The sequence below is a fragment of the Gossypium hirsutum genome, chromosome D07, assembly GCF_007990345.1.
Source record: "Gossypium hirsutum isolate 1008001.06 chromosome D07, Gossypium_hirsutum_v2.1, whole genome shotgun sequence".
Lineage (NCBI taxonomy): Eukaryota > Viridiplantae > Streptophyta > Magnoliopsida > Malvales > Malvaceae > Gossypium > Gossypium hirsutum.
Window position 1 is genome coordinate 4,194,872 of NC_053443.1, and position 24,333 is coordinate 4,219,204.

The following is a 24,333-nucleotide window of genomic DNA, read 5'->3' on the forward strand; positions in this document are numbered from 1 at the left end:
TTTAAATATTTATTGCACTTTATCATTAAACATAAAAAAATCATTGTTAATTACTTTTCCTATTAATAAAATTTTAAAATAAATATGCAATGCTTATGAATATATTTTTAAAAATAAAGAATTATCATTTATTTTTATTTTAAGTAAATCATAAAATTATATTAATTATTAATGTCTATTATTATTGTTCAGTTATAAATTTATATTTTTTCAAGCTTTGGGTTAAATTTATCTTGGGCTCGGGCCAAATTAGTCTCAATCTCAGATCTATTATGGGCTCAAGTTCTGTTGAGCTCAGATTTTCTCGAGCTCGGGTCTGTTTTCCCAGCTCTATAATTTAGATACCATTATTATATGACTTATCAAAGCCACCCTTAATGCAAATATAAATCATTTTCCTTGCCTGTGAGCAGTATATGAGCAAACCTTACCGAGAAAGAAAAAGAACTTACTGAAAATTCATGACAGCAGTACCACACCACTAAAATGTAAATGAAGATGGAAACAATCTGCTTGAAAAAGAAGGTACATGAATTAAAGCATCTGAGCATATTCCAGTTTTTTAACAACTCATCGACCTTATTAATTCGAAACTTTCAAGAATGACTATTGGAAGTAGCTAAAGACAAGTTTTCCATGCCAGAGAACCAGTGGTTCACCTACTTTCCAATGTGTGATCACAGTCACAGAGGACGCGGCAAAGTACCATTCTCCCTCTGTTCATTCCACTTCTCAATCTGGCATCAATTTCAGCAACATCCAGGATGTTAAAATGGGAAACACGAGTTTAATAAAATGGCTTAAGTTATCTATACTCTACTTCCTTTACAAGTAACTCTTGATACAAGCACTGTAGCTATTAAAGAAGAATCAAAAAAATTTACAAAATTGTTCCTAAACCAATAACATGTTCAAGTAGACACTTCATTCATATTTGTAATGAACATCATCAGCCAAATCAATGATAATTCTATCAAAATGACGTATAGAACAGCTTTTAGTATACTAACATGCTACATCACTTCTGATAGTGAGAACCTGGTGAGCAATAAAAGCACCTATAATTATTTCCTTACCTTAACATATTTCTATACGAATCAGTTGGTATCTGAAAGTACAGAATATGTAACAAGCTTCATCAACAAAGACATGACGTTTACAAGGCATATTTGCCTGTGAACAACAGAGCTTTGTACTACAAGCTAGGAGAATAAAAAGCACATGATATAAAGCTTATATACAGCATCAATTCCATTGCAACAAGGCAAACTCTGGTTTACTTATGACGATAAGAAAAACTAGGTATACTCACCCATTCACGAGGACAAAGAGAACGGTAGTATTAGGCAAAATTTTCGCATTGATTAGACTCTTCACCCTTTGCAGCCAAGCACCTGTAATTGATTCCAAGATTATTAAAAGAAGGAAGGGGGGGAGGGAACATTTGATAATTTCCTAACAAGCAGTGTACCTGTGAAACTCAATGTAGCGGCCGAAACAATGTCTAGTTTGATTTGTTGTAGGGAAACGAAAGTCAGCTGGGGCTGTTTTCAGTTCAATCTGGGACAATATACAAGGAAAAAATGGTGTGGAAGAAATGTCAGAGTTCAAAGTGAAACTTCCAATTATGACAGCCCAAAATCATTGTCAAAGAAAAAGAGAAATTTGAAACCATTTGCAGGGGTTATAGATTAATCTTTCAAGGAAATTATACAGTAGAATAAGTATAGAGACTCATAACATTAGAAGCCAACTGGCATGAATATGTATAAAGAATTAGTCACAGCCAACAGGCTTCCAAGAGAAACATACAATAAAAGATAATTGAAGTTCCAAAATCCCACAAAAGGGTATCTGAAAACTCTCACTGCAGAATCAAAGTGTCATCTAATTCCCCACCAAACCATCAATCAATGTTCACAGACAAGGTCCATAATACCAGAACAGCCCCTAAAAGGAAAGCTGTCCAACATCACAAATTCCTTAAATCATAGATAAACCAAGAAATACATAAAAGTATCTGTATTAAGTCATTAAAAGAGAAACTAGTATTTGATTTTCCTGCTATACATTCCAACATAGAAAAAGAAAGATATAAACTAAAATTATAAACACCTTATGCTGGAAATTGACTTTCTGCTTGTAAATATCTAATTTCCTTTTAGATAATACTTTCAGTGGTATAAATCCACTACAGTAATCCAGTGTTCTTTGACTAATTCAGGAATGCCATAAAGCTTACTACAGTTGACACTTTTGAGGTCATCATATGCTGCCCTAATTATAAGTAAGAACTCGATATCACCCGCGGTGTCTACATTTCTTACCTTTGCAGCAGTCTTTCTCCAAATTAAGTTTTTATAAGTTTTTGTAATTAAAATTATAGACTATGAATGGATGTTAATTAAGCAAATGAAAAAAATCGTGGATATCATGATGCCATTAGTGCCAGACTGAAGCACCCTTTAATTTATGTGATATACGCATTAAAAATGCCTTCTTCTTTTTTTATATATAAATTTTTGCCTACAACTTTCACATTCTTCTAAAATTCATAGTATTTCAATTCTTGTTCAAGCGTTAGCAAGGAATGAGAACATTCACAACTAAAACCTAGAAATTTTATAACAACACAAAGTACTAAAAAACAAAACAAGTGACCCATATTTAATTAAATATATAAGAAAACAGTGAATAAACTTAAGATCGATCAAGGAAATCGTTAATCATATTTTGGTTACTGGGAGTTCTGCGGAAAATACACGGAGAAGCAAAAAAAAAAAAAAAAACAACAACGGAAAATGGAAAAGAAAAGGTTACCGCATGTGCCATGACTGATCCAATCAATGAGCAAAGAAGAAAAACCAGGTTTTGAATATTTGATGGGCTACTTTAACACTAAAATTAAACAAACATGATACTATCTAACTAAAATCTAAAATCTAATTACTAAAACCCAATATTAAACTTAGTAATTCACTTAAAAAGAGCCTAAAACTAAGTGCGAATTTAACTCTAAAACATATATTAATTAAACACCTATCAATTTCGTTCCAACTGTCATTGTAATGTAATGTTATAATGTTTTTGTTCTAATATATGACAATGCACATTGTTTGTCATATTTTTGTTCCGATTTAATGCACACTACCATTTTAGTATAATGTTTACCAATAATTGTTTCAAAATGGTATGAACTTTGGACCAAAAGAAAAAAGAAGAAGTTATAAACAACAATTAAATAGAAAGCCGACAAAATTAATTTAAGTTGGTTAGATTCGGTTAATTATTTTAACAAAAAAAAGCTCAATTCAACTAACAGTTTAGTTAATTATAGATCAATCAACAATGGATCGAACTAACTATTTCATAACCCCTTAGATTAACTGTTTGAGAATATAAAACAAAATACTTAGAATTATTAAATATTATATCCAGAAATCATATATACAGGCGCAAAAGTTGGAGACTACTATGCCATTCATCTTGTAATTGCTTCAAACGCAAGGAAGACCTAGTTCTTTCACCTTTCTCCTATTCTAAAAGCATAGTTTCAATTGAACAGTTTAGCGTGCAATGGATACTAAGATGCTAATTTGAGGGTAAAATATGGAATGCCCATATTGTAATCTGTGGTGCTTTATTAACTGCTGATATCTTTAACAACATAAAGCTAACAATCCAGGGTCAAGGCGAGGCTTTCAAGGCAGCTTCTCCTAGTTTACCTCTGAGCAAGTGATGGATCGTAGGGTGCTCCCCAAACTGAGCTAGGGACAGTTTGACTACCGGTTGCAGCAATAGCAGCTGGAACATTGGTACTATTACCATAAGGGATTAGGACCTCTACTGGCCCAAGACCCGTCTGCATTACAGGCCGACTGTAGCCATCAGAATAGGTGGTGCCACCTTGAAAAGGTGGTGCATTTGAAGGATCAGGATTCATGTAGCCACCAGCATATGGTACCATTCCTATTTGTGTTAAAGAACACAACATCAGTGCAAGTGTTAACAGAGGGAAAAGGTGGGAGAAAAAGAAAAGAAGCAACCAGATTGGGTGCCAAGTACCATTTATATAGGAAAAGAAAGTTACCATGCATTTTCTTCTCAGCACTCAAGACTTCAGCGCGTAGCTTTTCAACTTCTTTTGCCATCCGGATTAGATTCTTCTCCATAGCTTGCATTTGCTCCACCTGCTCTATGTTTGACTCTTTTTCATGCTGAAATGTAACACTACATTTAAACAAATTCAAAAAATAATCAGAGCCTACTTCTTAGCAACTATATGGTGGTGGAAAGCACCACAAATGAAATATGAAACAAAGAGATCTTGAGGTAAGCAACATGATTATTTTGCTTGCTTGAACATTTGCATAACTTATGACTCTGGGCTCATAGAATAATTTTTTGATAATCAATATATAAATCTGGTGCTATCCAGGCTTATTTCAACCATTTCCATCTATTGATTACTTAAAACAGCATGCCACATTAAAGCTGGAGCATGGGGCAATAATAACAAACGGCATATTCAACATGGCAATTTTATTAACAGTTACCAAGCAGTTTATAATTCAGATGAACAATAGAGCAAATAAATCATATTTAAAAGTTATGGAGCTCTTGCAAGAATTTGAATGACCAAATGCAGTAACCAAGTCCTGTGGTATTAATTCAGGACAAACACCATCATATTAATAACAAAACATTTTACCACAATAACAGTGAATATTGCAGCAAAATATTTTCAATATGATAACTTACTGAAGGGTTCCAGACACCAAGCAACAAAATGATTGTTTAACTCACCGTAATCTGTGGTGCTCTTTCCTCAAATCTTCAAGTTCAGCATGCAACTCCGGCAGACACTTAACATCAGAACGGGTTTTTACCAACTCCTGCGAGGCCTGTTGAATTTGGGCAATTAACTCTTGTCTCACTTTGACTAAATTTTGTGCCTCAATGAGTGCCTGTTGCAACTCTTTTCTAACACTCTCACCAACCCGAATATCAGGTTCCATTTTTGCAATCTTTTCCTGCAGAACCCTGATCTGAATATCACTCTCATTCTGGATGCTTCTAATGTGTTCCTTGAGTTTCTGTGCTTCATGACGAGCAGCCACAACATCTTCCCTCAAGGTGACATGACTAGCTGTCAATCGGTGATTGTCTCTAGCAAGTTGCTCAATTTCTGCAGCCTGAGAAGCAATCTTGTTCTCTAAAAGCTCAGGTCGTAGAAGTGGCTCCAAAGCCCCACGAGCAGCAGGAGGACCTGAGCCAGCAAGTGAACCATGTCGTATCGCACTTGGAGCCTGGATGGAACGTCCCTCATATGCTGATCGGATTTTTCTAGAATCCATCTGTCTGAGAATCCACTCAGACTAGGTCACATGTAAATGGTAATCTAGATAGTGAACACCTTAGGTATGGATACCTAACTGCTCTTCTTTTCTTTGGTAAAGAGAGAAAAAGGGCAAGGGTCAGTCACAGGAATGAAGGCCACGTATATGATAATGGAGTAAAGAGCATACCCTTCTACAACCACATTTTAGGAACAAAATTTTGAAAGACCAAGTACCCCCAAACTACAACCAAATTGTATAAAGAGAAGCCCTGATACAGGTCACAGAAGGAAGAATGTCCTTCCCAATGGAAAAAAGGGAAAAAAAGAAAAAGAAAACTACAGCAAAATTGTATTATGTGCAGCGTAAAATCCTCTCTCAATTAGAAAGTAATTGCCAAGAAACATACAAGCCTCCTTTTCTTTCTTTCTATTCTCTAACTTCTATTGGATGGATTTAACTTTATAATACATCTAGCAACAACAATATAATTCAACTCCTTTTATCAGATTAATTCAAAAACAGGACAATAACTATTTAGTTGTTTAGAAAATAGCATGATTCATCATTAAAACAGAAATGAACTATGATTCTCACAGTGAGGAGTCATCTACATGCATCATTACCTTCGTTACCCGGACTCGGCAATTTGGGGTGCAGTATCCGTGTCGACACGATCCGACACGGATTCCGACAGAGATCCGGAAAAAACCAGCGGACACGGCGGTGGGTGAGAACTGAGATGAGAACAGAAGAGAAGAAAAAAACTGATTTGCAGAGACGAGAGAGGAGATGAACGATGGTAGGAGGAAGATGATAAAAAGAAAGAGAAATGACTTTTCCAAAAAAATGAACAAAAACAAATTAGGGTGTAATTTATAAATAAAAAACTAATTTAGGTGGTAAACCGTTAGGTTATGAATTTGTGGAAAGGGGGAAGGATAAATGGGTTGCTTAATATCCCAGGCATAACAATCCGTTTCTTGCCCGTTTTACACTTTTACTTGATTACTAGTTTTAACTTTACAATTCCTTTTTATATCTAATTTGATTTTGTAATAAACTTTTTAAATTAAATTTTATTAAATAATTTTTTTTAATTTTCCAACATAATTGTTATACCATTATTCGAATCTTACCTGTGGCGCACTCAAAGAGCTTCAGGTGAGTACTTGAAGATGGCCCTTTACCACCATTTGCCATGCCGAGGCCCCTTACCACTATCTATCATGTCGTCTTTAGCTAATTCAACCCCCCAAATCGACTTTCCACCACAAGCTACTCGTTAATAGAAGAGGCACCCTCCCTCTATCTAGCCACTCATTCGTTATGGTTAAGCTACCCGTTTTTTAATATGAGCACTAATTTCGAGGACTATTAAAACTCACCTGAACATAACAATCTTAAATTGCCTGAGAAAATAACATATAGGCCCAAATGTGCATGTCTCTCATGTACTCCACGATAGTAATCACCTTTCCACGTCATGCAAGTAGCCAAGCGGATCTCGCTTATAAATATCCTCTTAAACGATGAGAAAATGATTTTCCCCTTTGAGCAATCCTTGAATCCTTACCCTCACTGCAAATCAACCTCCTTAACTCGCACAACCTCTCGTCTTTCTCAGCTCTTCCCCTTCTTAGGTGAACCAGCCTCCCTTCAGACCACCACAATCTCCTCATTGTCTTGCCCCTTGTTTGTACTCAGTATCAATAATTGGTACAGTGAACATGGACGACCTACAATGACTTTTTCTCACAATGATGCTCCTCTCAACTCGATAAACCCAGCTAACTCCACCAACCCAGCAAGCTCCTTTACTCCGGCAGATCCTATCAACCTTGTAAACTCTGAGCTCCCTCCAACCCAAAACCTCACTAAGAATGCTCCATTGAATCAGTTATCGAACCAACCTTTCCTATCGCTATCTCAACCTTTTTCATCCTTTTGTGCAGTTCATGGCAACCCTCAACACTCCCTTGGCCTCCAACCCATCTACATCCGTCCCACCTACTACCCCTGTCCTACTAGTAGTCACCAAGTTACACCCACCCTCTGGCATCTCCTCCATCGCCCAATACTTCCAGCAAGCCCTTGCCTATTTTTCTGCTCAACCATCATCGCCATCCCCGTGGATCAAGCCTCTCAGCAGTAATAATCATCTGGATTTCAGCATGTCAATAAGATGCAGGAAAAAAAATTAGGCGCATGGAAGAACAACTCCTTGAGCAACAGCACTAAGTCCAAGAGCAGTAGGAGCGTCATCGTCTCCTTAACCATACGAATGTCAAGAATGAGCAGATAATTGCCGACCTCGCGCAGTTAGAGATGCTGCCAGAAGAAATGATCCACTCCCTTGCGACCACCCAGAAAATTCTACTTAATCCACCGTCCGCAGAAATAAAGACAAAAGCCATCATAATGATATGCCTGCTAAAGAAATTCACCCAGCCAATCCTCAGGCTCGAGACGCTCTAAACAATCTTGCTTTCATAGGGGAGCAGATTACGACCCACAAGTTAGAATTGTTGCAAGAGGTTGTGTGTCTAAAGCTAAAGAGACCTCTTGGAGTTACTCTAACGAGCCCCTTGTCCTCAGAAATGTTAACCTACAATCTCTCTACCTCCTTCAAATTTCCCAAGCTCTCCTACAATGGCATGGGCAACTTAGAGGAAATCCTAGCCTATTATAACAACCACATGAGCATCATCGGTGCCTTTGATGCTGTTAAATGCAGGGCTTTCTCCATGACTCTCTCACACACTACCCGACAGTGGTACCTGTCATTGCCTCAAGGTTCCATCTAGTCCTTTTGATTAATTGGTCGGGTTATTCATGAGTAGATTTTTTGCCAACAAGACTCTTCAACAATCTCTCGTCTACCTTATATCCACCCGTCAAAGAGAAAACGAGTCTCTTAGTAACTTTATAAGAAGATTTAATGCAACAACTATGGACGCAAAAGGGATTTATGATGATTTGGCCATTCAAGCCTTTATGGCTAGCACCACAAACAAATTTTGAAGTACCACATCATTAATAACCCCTCGTACAAATTGTCCACTTTATATGAGATGGCACACCATTTTTTCGAAGGTGCTGCAATGGAAAAGGATCATGTCAAGCCATCAATAACCAATCTTATTAATCGTTTAGATTCGCCCATTTAAAATATTTCTTAAGAAGCACGAATTTTCACTTCTTCCTACTTCTCCCAATTCCCTTTATATATCCACCTTTAATTCACTTCAATTAACCCAATCAAAGCTTACTCTATAAACTTTCCTCACTTTCTCACAAACCAAATGCTCTTCATTGCCACCCAAATTGTTCTTCCAATGGCTCGTACCAAGCAAACAACTAGGAAATCAATTGGTGGCAAGGCTCCTCATAAGTAGCTACCTACAAAGGTCGCTTGCAAATTAGCTCCGGCAACCGGAGGAGTGAAGAAGCCTCACCGATCCAAGCCTGGAACTGTGCCTCTTAGAGAAATCAAGTACTAGAAAAGCAGTGAACTCTTGATAAGGAAGCTCTTGTTCCAGAGTTTGGTGAGGGAAATCACTCAAGATTTCAAAACCGGTTTAAGGTTCCAAAGTAGTGTTGTCATTGCTCTTCAAGAAGTTCCTAAGGCTTATCTCGTTGGGCTTTTTGAGGATATTAATCTCTACACCATTCATGCTAAAAGGGTTATAATCATGCCTAAGTATATTCAACTTGCTAGGAGGATTAGAGGAGAGAGAGCTTACATAATTTGTTTGTTTGTTTGTTTTTACTTTTTAGTTGATAAAATGCGTATGATCAAAGGAAACCTAAGCTTAATTTGCTTTCTTATCAAATATTGATGTAAACCGGTGGAATTCTATTTAAGTTATTGGGGTGTTAAAATTATTGTTGTATGGTCTTTTTTATTCACACATTTTGCACCAATTAAAAGCTTTCATTTCCCTTCTCTTCAATAGTTCAGTTTTTACTTAGATCTAAGGAATGTTCTTTTACTTATTGATGGCTACTGATTTACCGTACTGATTGTCGAATCGTCGCTTGAAGCTCACCAACTAGACTTTACAAAAAAATTTAACAACCCAATGACTTAAATGAAAACTTTCGAATAATTCAATGACTATTTTATAATCTTACTAATAGTTTATATTAAAGTTATCCAAATTTAATCTAATTATAATAGCAATTTTTGTATTTTATTTAATATGTTTATTATATATAGGTATAAGTCGCACACTAGTAATAGAAGCAAATTCAATCCTGTAATATGAATATTAGTTGAGCATTCTTGATCAATACATGAAATGCTAGATCCATTTATTATATTCTTTTGGTTAAGAACATTCCATGTCAATATCATACTTTTAACAAGCCTTTAAATTCACGTGCTACATGCTAAAAGAAACAAAAGGCATTAAATTCATGGTAGACAATCGCTAATGTTTGACCGTCTTCAAGATTTACAATTTTGGTGACCATCACCAATTGGGATAAGCTTCAATTTTTTTTCTTTTCTTGGGTGTTTCGGATGGAGATAAGCTCTCAGCCATTTTGAAACGCACATTCAATCGAAAACGAAATAAGGAAGCGACACTGTGACAGCAACAACACCAACAAACGAAACTTTTTTCTTTATTTGACAGCTAATCCCCACTTTCTCATTAATTCCTAAGTAATTTCTATCTCTATAGCTTTGCGATAGAAGGGCTAATCTAGACAGAACGATTTAAGTAGGATTTAACATATAAAAAATATATATTAAATCATATTCTTTTAACTTAAGGAAATATATCGTTTTTTAAAATGATAGTGTAAAAGTGCGCCTAGTTAAATGATTAATATTATTAATTTTTTTAGTTAAATGATTAAATATTAGTGATTTTATTCTTTAGTCTCAGGTTTAATTTCTCTCTCACTCACATTTATATTTTTTAATTTCATGTTATTTTAGGCTTTTTTATTTTTAATTAATATTTTTAATATATGAGCTCTACTAGTTTAATGGTTAAATAATAATAATTTCAACTTTGAGTCCCAAATTCAATTCTTCTTTCAAATACATTTGTAATTTTTATTTCATACTATTTCAATTTTTTATTTTTAATTAATAAATCTTCTATTTATTAAATCAAATAATTATTAAAAATATAATTTTTTAATAAATATAATTTTTATATGTGTAATACTTATTTTTCAATCCATATCATGTGTGTAGTAAATTTTAGTATTATATATTTTTGTATGTGTATATAAAATCTTTGAAATATCATACTCACAATGTAGATGAAAAACAATGATATTTGACATAATTTACATATAGAAATAACAATTTCACTTTATAATATTAGAAATCATCATACCCACAATATACGTGGAAAAAATATTTGACATATAAATATTATATATAAAAAATATATAAAAAAGTTAGTTGATATCTATATTATATATAAATAAGTTATTAATTTCAAATATTTTTAACATAATGATATATGTAAATTATATCTTATTATTATACAATTACATATTCATTATTTGATTTTATGAATAAAAGAGTTATTAATTAAAAATAAAAAAAGCTTGAAACAAAAATAAAAATTACAAATATGTTTAGAAGAGGAATTGAATTTAGGACTCAAAAATAAAATCACTATTACTTAATTATTTAACCAAACGACCTGATATGTTAAAAAATTAATTAAAAATAAAAAAAGATTAAAACAACATGAAATAAAAAAAAATACAAATGTGAGTGGAAGATGAACTAAACTTAAGATATAAGGATAAAACTACTAACATTTATCCATTTGACTAAAAAAAGACATATTTTCTTAAAATTTAAAAAATCGACTTATTTAATTAATTTAGCCGAAAATGTACTTGGACTGTATTCAAAATAGATAAAAGCTATGGTTGGGGAGGACATTAAACTTACATGTGGTTTGGTATTTCTTTTTTAAATTAAATGTTAATTTTTTAGTATTAATTTTTATTAAGTATTGAATTACTAATTAAGTACTTAATATAATTTTGTTGCTTGCAATCTTGATGTTCTAAATATTTTTATTTTTTATTTTATTAGTATATTATTTTTGTATAATTTTGAATAAAAATAAAATATAGTAATTTGAATGTCTTTTTCTAAATAGAGATTATTCATTTTAAATATAATTTCACAAAAATAAAATTAACTTAGCAATTTCAACATTAAGTGATAAGTAATCATCTACCTATTTATCTGTTCAATAGTTTTTTGGTTAAAAATTTTATTTCAAGTAAACAAATAAATAGGTTAGTATTTGAGAGTAGACCTGATCATGGGTCGGGCCACCTGGCCTGGCCCGAAGGTCCGCCCGAAATGTGGGAGGGTTTGGAAAAAAATATAGACTTGAAAAATGAGCTTGAATAAAAAAATAAGGCCCGTTTAAAAAAGAAGTTGAGCCTCGAGTAAGACTTTTTTGGCCCGAGCCCTGCCCGAATTCACTAAAGGACAAAAAAGATCTGCTCTTTTTTTTTAATGTTATTTTCTTGTTGTTTTCTCCCTATTTTGTTATCATTTTACTATTATGTTGTTATTGTTTGGATATTGTATAAAACTTATTTTATTGTTAATTTTGTTATTATTTTAAAGGCATTTGTTAATTTTGTTATTATTTTAGAGGCATTTGCTTGTTAAGTTGCATTTATCTTAGTGTTATTTAAGTCTACATATTTTTTAAAATTTATTTTCAATTTGTCGGGAAATATTTATTTTGATGTTTTTATTATTTTTGATGTATTATATATATTTAAAAATTATATAAAAATTACTACGTGAGGGCCGGGTTGGGCTTGGGCAAAATTTTAGGCCCATTTTTTAGGTCGGGCCTAGTAAATGGGCCTGAATTTTTAGTTCAACCCAACCTGGCCCATGAGTACCTCTATTTGAGAGTGTATTTTTTTTATTCCACAAGCAATATTAAAAAGTTGACATGTGCCTCTCTTTTTAAAATATTTATTTTTTAATATTTTACTGTACACTTGCCAACCCCTAACCTGATGGTGGAGTCTAAAAAATTCACCAGTAGTGTACTATATAATTTTTCAAAATAAATATGATAACCAAACACATTTAAAATATTAAATATTGAAAATTTTTATTTCATTAAACAAAAAGAATTTAGCATTTTTTTAATATAATGCTTGTTTCTACACGAAACTTTCCCAAACATTTATGCTTAAACCCACGTTTTTCTAATTATTACCAATTAAATTAAAACTTAATCCCAATACTCTAACATTTTTTTAATGTTAAATCTTATTACATTTACATGCTTGCTTTAAAATTAGATACACAAAAACAAAAATTGCACACTTTTATAGTTAAAATATAATTATCTTCTAAATTTGACTTTTAAACTTGTCTATCTAATCCTAGTGTCCCCAGGAAGTTTGTTTTAAAGACTTTCGCTTTTCTGGTAATTTTAGGACCAATATCCAAACAGGATTTTGAATTTTCTTATTGTGCAATAGAGAAAAATAATAATTATCCAAAAAAGAAAAAGTTTATAAGCATTAGATGACAGTATACAAAATAGAAATAAAAATATTACAGCTTTGAGAAACCAATCACACGACAACAGCCCTCATTGCCGTCATTCATATAGATAGAAGGTCTTAGTTCATATTTAAAATATTATTGAAATAAAAATGAAATGCACAAACTCTATCATGGATAAAGTATTTTTTTTTAGGTTTTATATAAAAAGATAAAATTATCTTTAAAATAATATCTATTATTTATTAAAAGTGATGAATTTTTGGAAACTTATTATTAAATTGGTGATTTGGTTAAAGGTAGTACGACAATATCAATTTAATTAAACACTTATATATAGTAATAGATAAGGGATAAATATTAAATTTATACATGAACTTTGGTCTAATGTGCAATTTGATACATAAAACTTCGATTTTAATTCATTTATATATTTTTAAAGAAATGAAAATATACATTTATTTTCATTAGTATGATTCCCTCACTTCACGTTGGGTTGATTATTTATTTGTGTCAAATTATGAAGTACAAATTTGAAGGCAATAATATACTCTAATTCTACTTTTATATTTAGAAATTTAGACCCTCTTCTTTTTTAGATTTAAAAATTTAGGTCTCAATTTTACCATCATTAAAATTCTTCTATTAAATTCTCTTGTGCGACATTTTGAAATTAAAATAAATCACTTTATAGTCATATAGCAGTAAAAATAACATTGAAAATAATTATTAAGATTTTTTTTTCTTAAAAATACTCATTCAAAACTGTCATGATAAAATATTTTTTCTATTGGAATATTGTCCTTAAGAAAAAATAACAGTAGCATCTTGACTGAAATAGTTAACAATATAAACTATTTAGACTAACTAATGTCATTATAAAAGTAGATGGACTAAATTATGTCTAAAGTTACAATATATAGATTAAATTTGTCTTTGTGATAAATAATTTAATTACTATTTGATAATAATTGACTTTTCATGAAGAAAGATGTAATGACTATCGTGAGATAAAATAGAATATATTAGAAGAACAGATTTATCCCAATGAGATTAATGATATCCTATGAGGATAACACACTTATGGCAATGTCATTGAACAAGCATTTATTAAGTAGCTTTCGTAATAGTATATAATAAGTGAGAGCTCAGTCAAGATATTTTAGTGGAATGACTTTGTGAATAAATAAGTTTATAATTAATAGGTGAAAATCCAAAACTTAATTATAAATTATTTGAGCGCTAATTATATATGTCTAATCGATCCCTCCACTAGTTTGAAATATACAAGGGTGTGCCTTCCCCCTCTCATACTTAGGATGTGAGTGTATTTTCTATTTAAATAATATTATTTATCAAGGGCTTACTCAATTAGAACTCTTGTACATCTCCCTATAAATATATAACACCAATTGACCTAAAAAGATACTTCATACATTATTCATATATTGTTATTCTGTCAGAAAATAGCGAAAATTTATTTACGAAGAATAAATTTTAATTTTTTGGAATTATGAGTTTTAGCAACTTATAGAGAGAACTTATTTTTCTACTGAAAGTAAGTAAATCTTTTCTTTTTTATGATTTGGTTCGTGTTGCTCGACCTCATACTCGACCAAGGGTGAAGCTAGAAAATTTTTTTAGGGGGCCGAAATAAAATTTTAATTTTTAATAGCCTGTATCTTATAATTTTTAAATGATTAAATTAAATTTTCATAATTTTAGGGGGGTAAAGTGAAATTTTACATTTACTATTTTAAAATTTTAAAATTTTCTAAAGGGCCAAAACAATAATTTTCCATTTTAGGGGGGCCGAGGCTCCTGCCAGTCCCCCTGGATTCACCTCTATACTCGACGCAATTCGTGGTTCGAGAATAGTAGAAGGTCGTTCAGTTGAAAGCCAAGATCAACTTGAGTCCACCTCACACAAAGTATAGATAAAATTCCAATTTATAGTTTATTACTATAAATATCACAAAATGACTTGATTTTAAGAAAAATTTCAAACTTTTACTATACCAATAATAATTGTTTTCTTAACAGATTTTCCCAATACTATGAATTTAGCATGCAAAATAATTTCCCTTTTTTCTTCTTCTTTTCTCAAAATTTTATGTGGGATTTTAACCAATCCTATATATTATATACATCATATATCATGTTTAAAATAAACTCAACTTTTATATATATATATATATACAAAATAAATTAAAATTGCATATTCAATAAACATGGTAAACAAAAAATTCTCATCACAGCTACAATCTAAAATCTTATTATTAAAACTTTAGTCATTTTTTTAACTTGAGGTTTGGCCTAATCCATATTAAAGATAAAATTTATATTAACTAAGTCTAGAGTAAACTCATATCATTACTAATTGAGAATTTAAATAATTGATTCATGCGTTCAATTTGCTTTCAAATTAAATCAGTTGTAGCCATTTGAAAATATTTAGACCTCACATTTTTTTTTATACTTGTTAGTGATGCATGAAAATCTCGAACAACAAGCGGATGATGGTTTCCTTGTAAGGGCAAAAGCTACTCCTTACATGTTGAGAACGAAGAAAAATGAGTTACTGATGACTACTGAAATTGTTACCATAAAACAGTTTGATCTTAGAGATAGGAAAAGGTTTAGCAGGTACTGTCCTTAAGGATAGTTTGTGGATTCGTATACCTTTAAAGATTCAACAAACACCTCCGTTAAGTAAAGTAAAACAAAATAGGAAAAACTTATCAATTAAATACTTAGGTAAAAGGGGAAGAAGGAGAAGAGGAAAAAACATTGAAGTCAGTAATATGGTAAAATCTGTTAAATAAGGTTTAGAAAATTTGATTTTCAAATAACCTTATTTGACTAAAACAAAAAAATTTAAAATAAAATGTAAAAACAAAACCAATCTTCAACCTAGTATCACACACACACAAGGGGAGGGGGGATTCTACTTGTTTAAATTGAATCCACCTTCTAGGCGTGTGCCCATCCTCATGTTTCGACTCCTATAGGCACAATGTAAAGTAAAGCTATATAAACATTTCAAGTAGATTATTAATTTAAAGGATGTGGAATTGTGATATTCTTTGAAATACATTAAAACTTCCAACACCCCTAGCTTCAACAAGATTAAGATTTATAGATTCATGAAAATAAATTTGGGCAAATTCTCAATTTGTTAAAACATGATTTTTTTTTTGTATTTTTTAATTTCTAGATTTTTATATTAATTTGGGATTTTTATACTTTTTAAAAATTTTGATATAGTTTTAAAATTTTCTAAACTATAAGTATAACTTGAGAGAATATTGTGTCAAACACTCAAGAGCCAAATGTGTAATTAAGCCAAATAAAATAAAAGAAAAAGAATTAAATTTGCTGAAAAGAAAATTTGGAGGGATTAGTTATATAGGTTGACCTAAAATTTTGTACAAAATAATAGAATTAACGTACCACATTGCTTGCCGTTACATTTTTAACGAGAGTTAACGGTTGAGTAACCAAAACATAGTAAATTGATAATATTGGTGACCACGTAGCAACTTTTAAAAGTTCGATGACCAAAAAAAGTATTTTAACCAAATATGTTATTATTATTATTATTATGGTGGAATGCCACAAACTTTAAGGAGCAAATCTCATTAATAAATCTTATCCAAAGCAGTGCATGGGGAAAAAATCTGTTATCTTAATTAGCTACAGGAAGCTTCTAATCAGCATTAAAGAGGTTCTGATATTCTTGTTTATTGAATTAAGCACTGCTTTACACATGTAGACCAAAAGGCAAGCGAAGGCTATTTCATTTGGGATTTGGGATATGGTTTTTATAAATTAAAAAAAAAACAAAAAAACCAAGCAGTTTCTCCAGGCAAATCTTGCTGGTTTATCATACTTTATTGGAATTATAGATTGAAACAATGTCGGTAATCAGCTAATCATAAAAAAATAAACACATGAACATCACCTGATATTGTCAAATCATATTAATGTTAATATCATTGTTTCAAATTTGTGAGGAATATTTGAAGACAAGCTTTTGATTACAGAATGTTTGTCTTTGGATAGAGAAGTTGTGGCTCTGGTTAGCTCACAACAAGATCAACATCGACACAAATCAGTGCTGTATATTTATGCAACACAAAAAATGAATATTAACAAATAATAATTAAAATAAAAAGAAGACAACCACTATGAGCCTATGCAAGCCATAATAACCTCCACTAAATTATACATCTCATGTGATTGAAGGTTGAGTTAAAATGTAACACGAGGCTTATGTATATTTCAGAGAGAGTGAAGAAGGAAAAAGAAAAGCAACTTTGATTGAAACTACCATCAATGCATCCATACATATATTGAGCATCCTTTGGTAGAATCATTCATGATGGAGAATCATTCATTTGGTTGAATTTATCCAAGAGACACCCTTGATTACATTAACTGGTTAACCCCCTCTAGACAATATTTAAATGCTTTTCTTGTTATGGCACTGGTGGGAGAAAATTATTATTTGAAGTCAGGGTTGAACAAAGTGGCAATGCTTCAGCATAATTGCGGGGAACTATGGATTGCTCCAATGACTTGGTGGAACAAGCTTAATGGTAATGCCAATAAATTGGAACAACAGTTGAAGCAAGTCATTCCATGATATCTTTCCTTTACACTTGGATCATTTCTATAGAGAGACAAGCGGCCAAAAAGATGAAAGAGTTGGCCGTAGGGCCATGGGAAGAAGCCAGGCAGACCATATACAAAATGGGGGTGGTTGTGGATTCTGTGGCATATGCCTGAAAACAAGTCAAATGAGATTAAATAAATCCTTGAACTGATAGTGGAAGAAAAGGGAAGGAGAGAATGAGAAATAAAAAAGGGTCCCATGGGAGGGTCTTGTCTAGTTATGGGTCTCATTTGGCCTTACATGATTTTTTTTCAAGTGGAAAGTCTCTTTTTTCATGAACCATGTGATGGCAATGGCCGGTGGGTTTGATCGGTTCTCGAGTGGTGTCTGTTGGTACGTGTGCAGCTACATCTACATAATTCGATCGCACGTGAGACCCTTTGGGCACGTGCAAAGCACCTGGGTGCAAAGCACCTGGGTGCAAAGCATTTGTGATTTTTATGCCTGCGTGAGGGGGTAGAGATGAGTTCTTTGTCAACTCTCATTGACCCTACTCAACAGTCGTTATTATTGTCAACATAGATTTTGAGCATTTCCCCTCGATGTATTTGATTCCACAATAATGTCTTCATATAGTGGTAGGACTGATAGCTTACCTTCATGTTGATTGAAAGGTATCTAACTCTTAGTTTGTTAGGTTCAACTTTTAACAAGCCCTAAAATGAAAAAAGTAAAAAGGGTATTTGTCAAAACTGTTCAAACCCTATTTAATTGACTTGTAGGTCAAGGTATCTGTGCATGTAAAACCATACAAAGAGCTCCTTGCAGCAGCAAAGGGGATTAATCTATATGATCCCATCACAGATTTATGGAGATTATATGCAATAAATCAACTTATTATCGAAGTTTTGAGTTGTATAAAGGAGTAGGTACTTGTATTAATTTTTTCTAGTACCTTAATGATAAAATGGTAGATTGGAATTGGTTGAGTGTATCAATTTCGTTGCTTGTGATTTCAGGAAAAATCATTAGTTTTTCTCCTGACAGATTGCTTAATTCTCTTTGTTTGAATTGCTGCTATATGTAGCAGTTAAATCAAAAGGTACTACAATCGCAAGCAGTGCAATACAGTTTCTTTGGTTAATTTCTGTATATTATTAACTTTAATTAAGGTGATTATATATGTGGTCTTGCCATGGAAACTTTTGTTGATTGATACATCTGTGATCTTCTTTCTCACAGCAAAGAAAGTCGGCTGCACCATTTTCCTTCATCGAAATTGACAGTTAAAAAGCTTAAAGCACTATCAGGTTGCTGTGAAATGAAAAAAGGTTAAATTACTCATGCATCATAGAAACATTCTTATCAAGTCAAAAAAAGAAAAAAGAAAAAGATCACACTGTGTTTCAAGGTGAAGCATTTTACAACCCCATTCTCTTTCGTCGGCATTTAATGGAAACGTTTGCTTTCTTTTGGTTCTGTTGTAACATTATTGTTTTCATGTCAAAAAGAAGGGTTCATAATTCTCTTGAAACTCACTTCTGGTTTTCATGCAGAAACAAAAGGTTAAGGGTCAAGGGAGCCTTTTTTGGTTTGTGGGGCATCAAAGGCACTAACCAAAGCTGCCAATGTGGTTCACTATTTTCACAAAAATTCAAAGCTAATCTATCCTACCATAGAGATTGAAGAACATATATTGGTTTTGCGTGTTCCAGATTCCAATTTTCTTCTCAACCATCCTCAATCACCATCACCTTTAAAATTCCATATATATTTTTTTCTAGAATAAAAAAAAAACAATGGTTGTAATCAGTGGTAGAGCCTTCCACTATTAACTTGATAAACCTAACCCCCTACCTTTAATTATTTCAAGAAACATGAACAATGATCTGTCTCAATTACTTAGTGGAGACTCCCTTTAACTTCAACATTTTATTCATTTATTTGTTATCACTTGTTGCCTATAAAAGGGGAACCTAGTTTCCAAACACATCAAAGTTGTGAGTTAAAGTTAGCATAGAAGTTTAAAGGCATTCTTACACCCTACTTCTCTTCTGTCTTTCTCTTTTTCAGCTAAATCCCACTTGTTGAATAGTAGAACATGGTCAGTTTTCTGAGTTTCCATGACGCTATGAAATATAGTATTGTACCAATGGCTATATTAGCATAACCAAAGCTTCTGAAATGTTTTTGTTCATGGATTTTCCAGGAAGGGAAGATGAGCTGGACGGTGGCGGATGCGGTGGACTACAAGGGTTTCCCTGCTGACAGGTCGAAAACCGGAGGTTGGGTTCCGGCTGCACTCATTCTAGGTATGTTGGTTGCATCAACTTCATTTTATATTGGTTTGGATTATTGATCATTGTTGTAAACTTTCAATCATGCAGAAGAAATTAAGATGAACTAACAAGTATTGACTGGATCCACAGTTGTTTCCCCATAACTTCTAAAATCAATCATGTTTTTTTTTTTGTTTTTTTGAAGGACAACCATTTAGCACTCCATGTGACAACATTTATTATCATATCTAGGACAAAGTATAAATTTCTGTTAAAAGACAATAGCTTTGGTAAAAAATATATATAAAAGAAGGTGATATTCCATCAGAGCAACAAGCAGTTAGTTCATGCAAGATGATGGTCTGATGGGGCTTTCATGTCTTAATAATTATAAATCATTAAACAGAAAGTTAGAAGATTCAGCAGTTATACATGATACCCTTTTACAAGTTAAAAGAAAATAAATAGCTCGGAATAAGAGAAAAGGGCTGTAGATGCTAGGAATCGAACCGTTTTGCTGGTTGACATAACCTGGTTTTTTATTTTATCACTTCGATTCACTTTTAATTATGAGTGGAGTGTAGGAAAAGGGAGGCAAGGGGGGGGGGGGGGGGCAAGCCACATGGGACCCTTTACAACTCCAATCCATATATACTTCAAATGATAATGAATTTCATGTCATTTTCTGCTTGGAGTTTGATGGGATAAGGAAGATATTTGTCTGGGGCCATTCATGCATGTAGAAGCTCTAAATTATTGAGATTTCCTCAAAGCAAATCTGCTTTCCACTATCATTCTTTGTGGTATTTAATATAACTCCATTTTTACAACGTTATTATATAGCCTTCACTTTTCTTCTAACATTCCTTATCCACCCAAAAACAGAACAAAAATAGGAGTTTAACTTATTCTTTTGTTTACTTAATTAAAACATGCTTTATAAGTAATATTAATAACCTTAATCATCAAGTTTGTACATGGCATCCTAGGGTTTTCTGATATAAAGCTTTAAATCATTGTATCCCTCACCAGCAAAAAAGAAAGCTGATAAAAATTATTTCTTTTGTATTTGAGTTCTTTTCTTTTTTTTGAGCTCTTTTTTTTTTTCATTTATAAAGAGGTAAGAAAAATAAGTTTGAAATGATTTCACAGGGATTGAGATCTGTGAGAGGCTTTCAACAATGGGAATTGCAGTTAACCTTGTGACATACTTGGTTGGTGTAATGCATTTGCCAAGTTCAACTTCAGCCAATGTTGTGACAGATTTCATGGGGACATCTTTCCTCTTGTGTTTGCTTGGAGGCTTCCTTGCTGATTCATTCCTTGGCAGATACAAGACGATTGCCATCTTTGCCGCTATACAGACACTGGTGGGTGTTTTAAACAGCTCCCTTCTTAACTTAAAACAACTCAGAAGTGTTATTTCAATCTTCTGCAGCATGTCAGGTTTTTTGACTTTGATGATAATGGTGATTTTAGGGGACTGGGGCATTAGCAATAGCTACAAAACTGCCACAACTACGCCCACCACCATGCCATGCATCGGCATCCCATACATGCAAACCAGCCAATGGATTTCAGATGGGGATTTTATACGTGGCCTTATACCTAATTGCACTAGGCACTGGTGGCCTAAAATCTAGTGTCTCGGGATTTGGAACTGATCAGTTTGATGACAAAGATGAAAAGGAGAAAGCCCAAATGACCTATTTTTTCAACAGGTTCTTCTTCTTCATTAGTACTGGAACCCTGACGGCGGTTACGGTGCTCGTCTACTTACAAGATGAAGTCGGTCGAAGCTGGAGTTATGGAATCTGCTCTGTTTCCATGTTTGTAGCCATCTTGATATTCTTATCAGGGACTAAAAGATACAGATATAAGAAAAGTAGAGGAAGTCCAATAGTTCAGATTTTCCAGGTTATTGTAGCTGCAATAAATAAGAGGAAGATGGAACTCCCTTACAGTGTTGAATTGTTATATGAGGACACCCCAGAGGCTCAAAGAATTCATCACACAGATCAGTTCCGGTGAGTTTATTTCATGGGAGTAAATATATTACTTAATGATTTATTTCTTTGGTTGTTGTGCTAATATAACTCTACACTAGGTTCTTGGACAAGGCAGCCATTGTTGCCGAAGGAGATTTCGAAAGAAATGTTGTTTCAGCTCCAAATCCATGGAAACTTTGTTCAGTCACAAAGGTAGAGGAAGTGAAAATGATGGTGGGGCTTTTGCCGGTGTGGGCCACAACCATCATATTTTGGACCACTTACGCCCAGATGATCACTTTCTCAGTGGAGCAAGCCTCCACCATGGAAAGATCAATTGGAGGTTTCCTAATTCCTGCCGGTTCCCTCACCGTCTTCTTCGTAGCAGCTATACTGATCACCCTTGCGGTATACGACCGTCTCATTATGCCATTATGGAAGAAATTGAAAGGAAAACCAGGTAAGTATATGACACACACAAAAAATCTGCTATGATAACTGTTTCAATGATCTTAAACTAATTACCATTTCCTGCAACAGGTTTTACCAACCTACAGAGAATTGCCATAGGCCTAGTCCTATCAACGTTGGGAATGGCGGTCGCGGCACTAGCCGAGAAGAAACGATTGGCAGTGGCGAGAACCGTGGGTGCCACCACAACAACGCTGCCTATAAGCGTGTTCATGCTGATCCCACAGTTCTTCCTAGTGGGGGCTGGTGAGGCCTTCATCTACACAGGCCAACTTGATTTTTTCATCACTCAATCCCCCAAAGGAATGAAAACCATGAGCACTGGTCTCTTCCTCACGACACTATCGCTGGGTTTCTTCGTCAGCAGTTTCCTGGTATCAGTAGTGAAAAAAGTGACGGGAAGCAATGATGGGCAAGGATGGCTAGCGGATAACATAAACCATGGGAGACTTGATTGCTTCTATGGGCTTTTAGCAGTTCTAGGCGTGATAAACTTCGTACTGTATCTTGTTTTTGCGGTGTGGTATAAACCAAAGAACCCAAAACCTGCCCTACAGATGGAGACCATTGTCAATGGCTCATCTGCTGAGAATAAGTGCTAGAAACATGTTATTATTGCATTTTGTTGTTGTTTTAACTTTAGTTTCATCGCCTTCTTTTGTGTATTAATAACTGGTTTGGGTTTGGTTTCCTTTCTCTTATTGTCTTTTACAATCAATAGAGAATCAAGGTTTCAGTTTCATCTTAAGGATTCTTTTCCCTACGCCGTTATACCACAATATGCCGCCACTTTGTACTCTTCCTGGAAAATCATAAGTCAAGATGAGATCACCATTAGCTTAAAACGATATCAAGTACCTCTAAATCAATATATAACTCATGCCAAATAAAACAACTGTCTATATTGCCCAATTTCTTACTATTACATAAAATACACATATTAAAGTTGTGTGACCCAAATTGTTGTTAAAGAAACAATACATGGTCAAACTAGGTGATCTGTGGAGAGCTTAAGGCACAAGTAATAGATGTAATCGAAACTCTTCTTGTATCTATAACACCTCAAACCCGGCCTAGACGTTATAGCCGAATCCGGAGTTCTCACAAGGTAGAGTTTTGAAAATAGGGTCGTTTCGTCAAATCACTCGATTCATAAGTCATATTCGTTTATAACCATTTTCGATAGTGTTATTAATTCATTTATTTACCAAAACATAATTTACAGCGAAGTCTTAAAATCGTTATTTTTTTAGAAATCTAGTTCGTGTTTTCAGAACAACCTTTTTTTTCATAAAACTGTGTTTTCCATCATGCATATCAATGCGAAAGTAAAAAACCACCTCCAAAACCAAAATAAAAACCAACAGTCCGGAGAGTCTCAAAAATTACAAACTCTCAAATGAAACCAAAATTATAAATAAAAAATGTAATTTACTAAGTAAAATAGTTCCCGATCAAGTGGTCATCGTTGAGCCTCCGTCGCACCGACCCGTCTAAGTCTGTGGATTACCTGAACAAAACAGACAAACAGACGTAAGTTTTTGTAAACTTGGTGTATAACCCAACAGAAATAGACATGCAATACACACAACAAACTCATACACAGTCAAATACAGATTCAGATTCGAACCTAAACCCTTCACAGATTCAGATAACAGAATAGATATGACGATTAGAAATACAGAATCCTACCCCATCCTCTACACACCAACTCTGACCATCCCATCATATCATTTGGGGTTAAAAACACTCACTCATCCCTACACACCATATCGTGCCACTACGACACATGTCAGATAATGTGCAGCCAAGCTGCCAGAATATAAGCAATGATCGCCATACAGAACATTTTCTCCACATATACAAATCTCACCCCAATCAGATATATATAATCAGAGTTATTCTGCTCATATACAAATATCAGATATATATACCAGACTAATCAGACATGCATAACAGTATCATATTCAGAACAGAATATCAGACTAGCAGATCACATAGTTTTAGGGTTTGGTTTTCCCTTACCAACCTTATGGTAGGCGCACAGTTGATTGAAACGACTCATGCGATCCTAAAGAAAATTTCAAAATTATAGGCCCATATG

The 24,333-nt window shown here is 33.4% G+C and overlaps 2 protein-coding genes and 1 pseudogene across 5 annotated transcripts; 1 reads left to right on the forward strand and 2 right to left on the reverse strand.

The window, feature by feature from the left end:
* Positions 1-513: 513 nt before the first annotated feature.
* LOC121219270 (cytochrome c oxidase subunit 6b-2-like) lies at positions 514-3,265 on the reverse strand (annotated as a pseudogene).
* A 134-nt stretch (positions 3,266-3,399) lies between these two features.
* Positions 3,400-9,214, reverse strand: LOC121203006 (protein FLX-like 4). Of its 3 annotated transcripts, none has more exons than XM_041097128.1 (4): positions 6,479-9,214; positions 4,807-5,448; positions 4,091-4,230; positions 3,400-3,969 (listed from the first exon to the last, which is right to left on the reverse strand). In XM_041097128.1, the coding sequence occupies exons 2-4, from the start codon at positions 5,355-5,357 to the stop codon at positions 3,722-3,724; spliced, it is 939 nt and encodes a 312-aa protein (XP_040953062.1). In that variant the 5' UTR covers positions 5,358-5,448; positions 6,479-9,214; the 3' UTR covers positions 3,400-3,721. The 3 variants fall into 3 exon arrangements, with proteins under 3 accessions (XP_040953062.1, XP_040953060.1, XP_040953061.1); XM_041097126.1 differs by having other exon boundaries at positions 5,966-9,214; XM_041097127.1 differs by lacking the exon at positions 6,479-9,214 and adding an exon at positions 5,966-6,421 and having other exon boundaries at positions 4,807-5,443.
* A 10,073-nt stretch (positions 9,215-19,287) lies between these two features.
* On the forward strand, positions 19,288-22,971 carry LOC107953700 (protein NRT1/ PTR FAMILY 6.2). Of its 2 annotated transcripts, XM_016889085.2 has the most exons (6): positions 19,288-19,595; positions 19,701-19,803; positions 20,923-21,140; positions 21,250-21,797; positions 21,878-22,218; positions 22,299-22,971. In XM_016889085.2, the coding sequence occupies exons 1-6, from the start codon at positions 19,593-19,595 to the stop codon at positions 22,829-22,831; spliced, it is 1,746 nt and encodes a 581-aa protein (XP_016744574.2). In that variant the 5' UTR covers positions 19,288-19,592; the 3' UTR covers positions 22,832-22,971. The 2 variants fall into 2 exon arrangements, with proteins under 2 accessions (XP_016744574.2, XP_040953063.1); XM_041097129.1 differs by lacking the exons at positions 19,288-19,595; positions 19,701-19,803 and adding an exon at positions 20,431-20,573.
* The last annotated feature ends 1,362 nt before the right edge of the window (positions 22,972-24,333 follow it).